Here is a 10364-nt window from a genome sequence, read left to right as displayed (position 1 = left end):
AAGGCTGTGTAAGTCGCATGCAGGGAGGTGTGACTAGGGCTAAATAAACAAAGTGATTTAACTCAAAAATGGCAGAGAATTGAGCAGTGAGACTGCAGGGGCATGATTTATATACCAAACTGCTTCATTAAAGGACCAATATAGGCACCCAGACCACTTCAGCTCAATAAAGTGGTGTGGGTGCCAGGTCCCCCTAGTTTTAATCCTGCAGCTGAAAACATAGCAGTTTTAGAGACACTGCAGGGTTAATCCAGCCTCTAGTGGCTGTCTCCCTGACAGGCTCTAGAGACCGCTTCCACGATTTACACTGAGTAAATTGCAATTATCTGACGCCGGACGTCTTCACCGACTCCAGCGTCAAATAAGATCCCCATAGGAAAGCATTGAGTAATGCTTTCCTATGGGCAGGTTTGAATGCGCGTGCCTCTGGCCGTCGGCAGGGGAGGAGAGGTTACCAGTGCCAAGGGAGCCCGATGCTGGATTAAGTTAAGTTTTAACCCCTTCAGCACTGAGGGAAGGTGTCTCTCCAAGAGCCTATAGTGACAGGAAAACTGTTTGTTTTTTTTCCTGGCACTATAGGATCTCTTGCAGCTAAAGTTGTTTTAGTGACTATAGTGTCCCTTTAAGGTAAAACTGTGCCCAAGAACTTCTGCCACTCCTGATGGGGGAGCTTTCTTTTAACTGACAATTCATTTCATTGCACCTGCCAAGGGGGAACAATGGATATATTAAACATTCACTATGCAAGCCCAGTATATGTGTTCCAATGAAAACACATTATTTAATCAATCAATCTATGTATTATGCTGAGGAGCTGAAACATTTAAAAAAAAAAATGGCAGATGTGGTTTGATAGATATTGGACTGACCCTACACTTGATAAGTTGCAGCTGTCTCTGCACTCCTGGATACGAACACGTTGCTAAAGATTTAGAATGTGATTTTTTTTCAGCGAATACAATTGAGCTTTTACTTTTTTCATATGGATGCTGAAGGTTTTTATAGCAACTCCATATAAATAAAACATAGAATTATGGTTAGAATGGACAACTGGCACGCTGTTTGCATGTGGACTTGGAGATGCCCCAAAGGCACAAACTCCAGGAATCACTCCACAACCAAAAAGTGACAGGTCATATAAGCAGGGGGCATGGCACAAGGGAATAATTGTTTTCATGGCTGTAAATCAATGGCTTTGGCTAAATCTTTAAGTGGTTTAAACTAATATTGCAAAGTGATGTAGAATACGTTAAGCTCTATAGAAATGTAAAACTAAAAGTATAGATTAGCACTGCCAATAATCAGAATATACAATTTGTGTCATTTACTCTTGATTTATCCATGGTGGATGAAAAAAGACTATACTGTAATGATACTACTAACAATAGTACATAGAAGTTTAATTTGATCCCCACTTGGGTGAGGGTTGCTTATATATTTGTTTTATATATACTTTTTGAGACCAAAGATATTTATTGATCAGTCCTACCAGCATGAATAGGAAATCAAGAAATGGCAGGCGTTCAGTTTGAGCTGTTCCCTCCCTCCACGCAAAGAAAGAAAGGAGGGGGAGGGGGCATTCCGTTTTAAGCTGAATAAGCTTAAACAATCACTAATACCAATATAGTCTAACACAGGGGTAGGCATCCTTTAGCACTCCAGAGGAATACATCTCCCCTGATGCTTTGCCAGCATTACATGAAATGCGGAAGGTTGCCTACACTAAATCTAGATGTGACAGGCACAAAATATCTGGACATAAAGAACATTTAAAGTCATTCTACTGTAAAATTAACTGACTTACTTTCAAAAAATCCAGGCTGAGTGCAATAAGGGTGAGAAAACATAATGCAAACTACAGGCCCCCCAGTCAAGGAGCAAGCAGCCAGAATCATAAATGCTATATTTGGCTGGAGACACAGAAAACCTGCAGCATTACATGTAAATATTGCGAGCAATACAATGGAAAATAAAGGGAATGCACTAAATGTGTTTATAGATCACATTATTATATGGGCCGAGTTAACCAATTTTAAAATAATTATTCAAAAATTTCAATTCAATTCTGAATCTCCAAACATCGACCTTACCTGTACAAGTAAAACTGTTTGGTATCGATTAGTTCGGCGATCAAAAGGGATTATCTTCAAATGAACATGCTCATATAAATATTTTCCCAAGTCTAGTAGTCACGACAATTTGGACTGTGAAACTTGGTATTCTGCTAATGTTAATTAAAATAGACTTTTGCAAAAGTCTATGTTTTGCCAGAAGTCAACCGTAAGAGGTGGTCTTCATTACAACAGAAAACAATGCAGATATAACTTAACACAATACTTCATTTGAACTTGTTAAACTAAAATTCTGTCTATGCAGGACCAACGATATGCTGTGCAGTTACTGGAATCAGACCTTTACAGCTCTTACACAAGCATGGAATGACCCGATCTAGATGCCCTGATCACAGCCATTATTACACTACTGAGTACTTTTTGAATTCTATGAGGTTCTTTCACATACTTCGATTTACATCTTGTAGTAAATACCTCAACTTTTTGGAAGGTATGTTAAATAGCTGGTGCTGATGGATGTTTAAAGTTGTCTGAGATTAAATCTGTGCTAATGTAGGACTTTTGGGTGTGGGGGGTGTCATTAATGAGCTGCATCCAGTTGTATATGTGTATACCCACTCTCTCCTCTTCCTCTCTTGCTGAAGATGTGCCTGGGTAATTACTGCGCCCAACATGAGCTGGGTGCTGATATACTGTTAGGACTTGTATGAAGTACCGTATATACTAGAGTATAAGCCGACCCGAATATAAGCCGAGGCCCCTAATTTTACCCCAAAAAACTGGGAAAACTTATTGACTCGAGTATAAGACTAGGGTGGGAAATGCAGCAGCTACTGGTAAATTTCTAAATAAAATTAGATCCTAAAAAAATATTAATTGAATATTTATTTACAGTGTGTGTATAATGAGTGCAGTGTGTGTGTGTGCAGTGTGTATAATGAGTGCAGTGTGTGTGTGTGCAGTGTGTGTATGAGTGCAGTGTGTGTATGAGTGCAGTGTGTGTGTGTGTGTGTATGAGTGCAGTGTGTGTATGAGTGCAGTGTGTGTATGAGTGCAGTGTGTGTGTGTGTATGAGTGCAGTGTGTGTGTGTGTGTGTGTGTGTATGAGTGCAGTGTGTGTATGAGTGCAGTGTGTGTGTGTGTATGAGTGCAGTGTGTGTGTGTGTGTGTGTGTGTGTATGAGTGCAGTGTGTGTGTGTGTGTATGAGTGCAGTGTGTGTGTGTGTGTGTGTATGAGTGCAGTGTGTGTGTGTGTATGAGTGCAGTGTGTGTGTGTGTGTGTGTGTGTGTATGAGTGCAGTGTGTGTGTGTATGAGTGCAGTGTGTGTGTGTGTATGAGTGCAGTGTGTGTGTGTGTGTGTATGAGTGCAGTGTGTGTGTGTGTGTGTATGAGTGCAGTGTGTGTGTGTGTGTATGAGTGCAGTGTGTGTGTGTGTGTATGAGTGCAGTGTGCAGTGTGTGTGTGTATGAGTGCAGTGTGTGTGTGTGTGTATGAGTGCAGTGTGTGTGTGTGTGTGTATGAGTGCAGTGTGTGTGTGTGTGTGTGTGTGTATGAGTGCAGTGTGTGTGTGTGTATGAGTGCAGTGTGTGTGTGTGTATGAGTGCAGTGTGTGTGTGTGTGTATGAGTGCAGTGTGTGTGTGTGTGTATGAGTGCAGTGTGTGTGTGTGTGTATGAGTGCAGTGTGTGTGTGTGTGTATGAGTGCAGTGTGTGTGTGTGTGTATGAGTGCAGTGTGTGTGTGAGTGCAGTGTGTGTATGAGTGCAGTGTGTGTATGAGTGCAGTGTGTATGAGTGCAGTGTGTGTGTGTGTGTGTGTGTGGGCAATTTTATTATTTTTTTTTTAAAAAATTTTTAATTTTTTTTATTTATTATTTCTTATTATTTAATTTAATTAACTTTTATTTTATTATTATTATTATTTTTATTATTTATTATTCATTTATTTTTTTTTCGTCCCCCCTCCCTGCTTGATTCATGGCAGGGAGGGGGGCTCCTTCCCTGGTGGTCCAGCATTGGCAGTTCAGTGGGGGGAGAAGGGGGCTGTCAGAGCTGTACTTACCTTTCCTGCAGCTCCTGTCAGCTCTCTTCTCCTCCTCTGCGCCGTCCGTGCAGCTCTTCTGTCAGCTCCCAGTGTAAATCTCGCGAGAGCCGCGGCTCTCGCGAGATTTACACTGGGAGCTGACCGAGGTGCTGAACGGACGGCGCAGAGGAGAAGGGAGCTGACAGGAGCTGCAGGAAAGGTAAGTACAGCTCTGACAGCCCCAGTCTGTATTATGGCAATGCAAATTGCCATAATACAGACTATTGACTCGAGTATAAGCCGAGTTGGGGTTTTTCAGCACAAAAAATGAGTATAAGCCGAGTTTTTCAGCACGAGTATATACGGTACTTAAAAAATGTGAGCAAAAGTTGAATAAATAGCATACTTAGTAACTCTGAGCTGTGTTTTGCAATTGGTATATATTTAGAATCAAAACTTGACTTTTGCTCATTACAAACAAGATGTAAATACAATTTGAGAAAAAATCCCATAAGCAATTTTAGTTCAAACTGTGATTTGTTTTTTCTGCAAGATGTAAATAGGGCTGAGGACGTGCAAGACATTCCCAAACAAGATCACTCGTGCAGATTTTAACAATGTCCTTGATCCCTAAAGAATCAATTAGTGCACCTTTACAGAAAAAGGCCGGTCAAACACAAGTTATTTATTGACCATGCTAAAATGAGCTACCGTAATAAGATTTGGTATATTAACCAAATTAGAGTTTAGAGTTTGCTATATCACCATTGTAATGAAGAATACTTGTAAAAATGTACAGAGAAGTATTGAATTAAATGCAGATTGCAACGTTTTACTCAATGTAGCCTTGAAGCATTTCAAATCACCTCCTCTAATTAAAAAGGAGGATCATCGAATCCTATTGCAGAGAATTGATTATCTTCATAAGTAAAACCCTGTAGATTTTAAATCTTTTGACTGGTCCAAGTATGAGTTTAAACAAACATTTTGTTTAGACTTGCACACACATACTTTCCAGCTAGGATGAACAAATCAAGCTGTCTGGGATCTACCCGTGGAGTCTTATTCAATAAGCAAGTGGACACATCTTGCCATTTTAATGGCTTTGATGCAAATGCAGTCTGGCAAGAGTGTTGGAAAATGTGTAGGAGTGAAGATAAGTCAGCTCAGTATAGAAACCCTTATAGGAGGCAAGAAAAGACTGACATATAAAAAGACATGTTTTTACAAATACTAGACTTACATGTAAACTTGGCCTCTTACATAAGAGTACACCCTTTCTACAACATTTTATCTGTTTTTCTTCTCAAAGCAGATGTCCTAATTATTTGTTTTAATTATGCATGATTGAATAGATTTGACATTTTAGACCCAATTGAAAACGTGGACATTTGTAAGGATAAAGGGTATGAGTAATTGTGTGAATTCACTGCCAGTGAGAAAGCTATACACATACTGTTGCACACATTTTGGAATGTTTTAGAGCACATTAAAATCTAATGGAAACTTCTAACCCTCATACTACACCAAGAATGTGTGATTTTAAGCATTTGTCATTTTTGTTTTAAGTGAAATTGTTAATAATAGCACATATTAACAGAGCAAATCAAGACTGTGTTTTCATTGGGAGGGAAAGGACTCCAACACATAGGTACAACCTACCTGTGTGTTAACGGGTTCCTGACAGATGGCGTGTCAAGTCTATTTAAAAACAAAAAGCACCTACCCCTGGTGGCTATGGGATTTTATATTACGTAATAGTCTGGTTTCAAGGTTTCTCACGATTCAGTTTCTTTAAAGAGCTGCTAAGTGCATGCAAATTAAAAAAAACTTAATTTAAGTGAGTGGGAAAGAATGTTTAAATGGACATTATAGTCACAAAAACAACTTTCCCTTTTAGCTTAATGAAGCAGTTGTGGTGTATAGCTCATGCCCCTGCAATCTCACTGCTCATTTCTCTGCCATTTAGGAGTTAAATCACTCAGACGCCTCCACGCTGGCAATGGAGAAAGTTTGCCCTGCTTGGGGAAGTATCGGCAAATCAGCAAAAAACAGAGCAGAGGTGCGTGCAGAAGTGTAACACCGACCTCTTTAATGAGATAGCGGCAGGGGAGCGGAGAGGGACAATCCACACAATAGAAAAAGCAAGATAAAGTACTTTCTATGTAAACACTGTCCTCTTTTTCATGAAAATAAGTGCAGATTTCAATAGAAATGGGCACATTTATAGGGTTAGGTTTAGGGTTAGCAACAGTTCCTGTTACTTCCTGGTTTGTTTAGCTCAGTGGAGCTAAACTAAAGAGGCAGCAATTGCCCAGAGCACCTCTCATTGAGCTGCACTGGACAGCCACAGAAAGTCTGGCCGCGGTTAGAAGGGGAGGGGGGCTTGCAAAGCTTTTGCAGCTTTTGCAAGCTGTTTTTAGATACAGCCCTGTGGAAAATGCATAATTATAAATCAATTGTTAGTATTTATACCCCCAATTAATATGTAAGTAAGTGAGTAAAATTAATTTAGTGGTCAACAAGGCAGAAGAACAGGACTAGATCATTGCATTTATTTCTAAGGGTTCAAGACACAGACAGCCAAACTCATAGCTTCTAGAGCATAACTGAAGATTTGGTAGGAGAAAGGATTAATGACTAGGGGGATCTTGAGTCTCCTTTACCTTTCTGAATGCACAAGCTCTATTAAAACAATTAATGAACATCTCACCACAATCAATACTTATAGCGATAGAACTTGGGCATTAAGAGCTGCCTAAAAGTAGTAAGACTCACTGTTCCTTTAACAGATAATTATTGAAAATGTATTCTGAGAGCCATGGGACCTGGTCATACAAAATAAGAAATGGAGTTTTAGCGAAGGAATTGCATTAATTTGCAAACAGACCTGCAAAAGGTTTTAGTGGCTATAAAACCAATTTCCGCTGAGTTATATTTAAAGAAACTGTAAAACTACTGCAGAAATTAGAACTGCAAAGTAATTCATCCTTTAACGTCAGAAATTACATTCAACAAAAGCTTTTTTTCCTTTTTTTTTTTAACACTGAAAAAAAAATTTGTTTAAAGAATGATTTCTCAAAATCGTAAAAATAAAAAGTAACATTCCTCTTGGGGGGAAAAGAAAAAAGAAGCTAAAAACAGCTAAACAAATTGAACAGAGAAAAACCCAAAACGATGAATAGCATTGACATCTGATCAGTTCAAGGACACTGGAAAAAGGTTATCTATTTGCTCCCCATTACTAAAATTATAAAAAGATCAATTCTAATATTAGTGGTGAAAATTTCACAGTATTTAATTTTTTTTTTCCTTTTTAACAAAGCTTTATTGTTTGTTATAAATACCATCAGTCAACAGGACCCTGGAAAATAAGTTTGACACAGCTTTCTTCACCAGTCAGTTGTGTTGCACAGAAAGGGCAGGCAGCGTGAAATGCATGTGTACCATGAGGAAGTGGGATTTGAGACCAATATTTGGCAGATTTCTCTGAGCAGACATGTCCACATGGGCTGAAAGCATGGGTGGGAGGGCCAGCATCTACATAAAATCCTGCTTCGCAACCAAGCCAAAGAGGCACGTATGGGCCAATTGTTCTACACATCGGACACTCTCTCTCGTTTGCTTCTGTGTCACTGCGGTGACCCCAGTTATGATACCCGTGTACGTGACCACAAGTGAGGTAAGCCCAAGGCTGTTTTTCTTCCACAACATCTTTGCGGTGGATACTGGGGAAAGCTAGGGTGTTTAATCCAACAGGGCACTGAGGTCTGGCAGCATTGATTTCCTGTCGCAAAGCTTCAATATGTTTTTGAGTTGGAGTTTGTAACAAGCCATCTGCTGTTCTCCAAAGAAGGGTGGCACCACATAAGTCAACTAGAGACCCGTCCTGAAGAATATTGGTCTCGTTTTCCACCTAGGGCAAACAAAAAAAGAGGTATGTTACTGTATTTTCATTCAAAGCTAGAATAGCAAAATTCCTGTAATCACAATAACCAAATGAGTAGATAGGGCTGTAAAAAAAGAACAATGGTAAAAAGCTGACTTAAGCGACCTAAAGTATATAAAGGTATTTATAATGGGTTGGCTAAAACACCCTAGCATGTCAGTCATTTTATCAGATCTAAATGCACGAGATGTTAGAACACGTGGGAGATCTGGCACAGTAAACTACACTCTGCAGTGTTCTAGATAAACCTACCTACAGATCATTTAAAATAATTCAGAGGGATTGGAAGAAGGTTGCACCCTCCTCCGGGATAGGCAACCTTCGGCATTCCTGATGATGTGGACTACATCTCCCCAGATCCTTTGCCAGCATTATGCCTGTAAGATCATTATGGGAGATGGAGTCCACAACATCTGGAGTTCCAAAGGTTGCTTTCCACTGCTCTAAATGATTTATTTTGTACATTTAATATGAGAATATAGCATTATATCTCAAAAGCAATGTAGTTTGTCTGAAGAGAAGTACATGAGAGCAACACAACAGATCCTGACTCCCTCCCCCCTCCAAAAAATAATCTTTAGAAACTCATTAACTCAACATTCAATATGTGTTTAAACATACACACATGCAATCTGTCTTGAAAAAGGGTTTGAACCGTTCCTAAACTATAACTCCTCAGCTGATACTCTGGTCATCTACTTCATACAAAGGAATACTGGGAGTTGTAGGCCATAAAGTTATGGTGAGAGCAACATTTAAGCATCATAACCAGCGCAGCTTGCTGTAGTGCAGGGATCTCAGGCATTGATAATGAACCCGTTTAGGAATGGTTAGACATAATCTGGGACCACACTATCAATGTCTATCCTGTCCAACCTGGACACCACTGATTGGCTGTGAACACTGGACTAAATCGCCTCCAGAACTCTTAGCCACTGTTCACATTGGACTACACTGGAAATTATAATGCAAAATGTAAATTCACTTTGCACTTTATTAAAATAAGCCTTAACGTGTTCAGCCAGAATAGGGATGGCATTGGGGAACAAAAATAAAAATAAATAGCAATCTTACAAGTTTGCCCCTTTGTTGCGCTGATCTCGTCTCTCTCAGTGTGTACACATCACCGCAGACAGAGATTTCTCGCCATACGCCGGGCTTTGACTCTTCTGTAAACCCGCCCCTTGGATGCATCACGAGAACACCATTGGTGGTTAATCCATCCATGTGACCATCAGGATTCTTCCACTTGGCAGCTTTCTCCTAACAAATAATCACATAATGTGTTCTTTCCCAGAATTACACACAAAAAGTATAAACTGTAACCATAAAACATTTTAACGCCTTTAGTTTATCACAAGAAGTTGAACAGTCTATAAACTGTAAACTCGTTTGAGCAGGGCCCTCTTCAACCTATCGTTCCTGTAAGTTTTCTTGTAATTGTCCTATTTATAGTTAGACCCCCTCTAATAATATTATCATTCTCGACATTTATATAGCGCCAACAGATTCCGTAGCGCTTTACAATAATAACAGAATATCAGCATTTAGCTCTTTGCAGTAGAGATAAATTGAGGGACTCTTCTATCGTTTACCAAAAAAATGCAGGTATGTTATTGTGAGTTTAGACGGGTAATGTGGCCCAGTAAACATTTACAATGGTTGTAACAATTTATCAATGAACTTTGGATTCTGAAATATAATTTATTTAAATTTTGAAAAAGCCGTCTAATGATTTATTAGCAGAAAACTTAATCTAGATTTTAACATGATCAGCAAACCCAAGTGTTTATAAAATCTGAACTGGGTATCGCCCACTACTGCCAGCCAACACAGTCCATCTATTTCCTCTATCATTGCATGGATTATACTTACACCAAGAAATATATTTTTTGAGGAGTCAAACCCAGCAGCAAAGATTCTAGCTGTGTAAGGTGGGTTCCGATCGCAGACTATTCTGCAGGCAAACCTGGATATTGTACTTTGTGTAATCTGCGTCTCTTCGTTCTGGTTACCAGAAATGGTGTCTGTTACTACAAAGTCAATTGGACTTTCTGTTGATCTTCCAATCTAAAGCAATATAAACAATACACATTTATTATAAAAGGAGCTGTTACATGGAAAAAAAGAAAACATCTCAAAATACAGCGGCTAAAAACAAAACATAGCATTCGCACAGAATTCTAGTTAATTGAAACATAAATTACAAATTCGGTCAAGGGTGTCTATTAGAAAAAATAAAAACATCTTCAACTCTACTATAGTCACAGATAAGCAAATATACACCCCAATATTTGAAATCAGACAGTTTTAAACATTTGT

General features: G+C 39.1%; 1 protein-coding gene across 1 annotated transcript in view; it reads right to left on the bottom strand.

Annotated features, from left to right (window-relative positions):
* Window positions 1–7280: 7280 nt before the first annotated feature.
* Window positions 7281–10364, bottom strand: part of PELI2 (pellino E3 ubiquitin protein ligase family member 2) — a 70931-nt gene continuing 67847 nt past the window's right edge. The window contains exons 4-6 of the mRNA XM_063440523.1: window positions 9918–10112; window positions 9117–9305; window positions 7281–8009 (exon numbers count right to left, since the gene is read on the bottom strand). Of these exons, the coding sequence (XP_063296593.1) occupies window positions 7443–8009; window positions 9117–9305; window positions 9918–10112 (951 nt within the window). The 3' untranslated portion in view covers window positions 7281–7442. The remainder of the gene's footprint in view (window positions 8010–9116; window positions 9306–9917; window positions 10113–10364) is intronic.

This window comes from Pelobates fuscus, chromosome 13 (assembly GCF_036172605.1).
Source record: "Pelobates fuscus isolate aPelFus1 chromosome 13, aPelFus1.pri, whole genome shotgun sequence".
Classification (NCBI taxonomy): domain Eukaryota; kingdom Metazoa; phylum Chordata; class Amphibia; order Anura; family Pelobatidae; genus Pelobates; species Pelobates fuscus.
The sequence above is the reverse complement of the archived record's forward strand: the minus strand, read 5'-3'. Positions and strand labels throughout refer to the sequence as shown.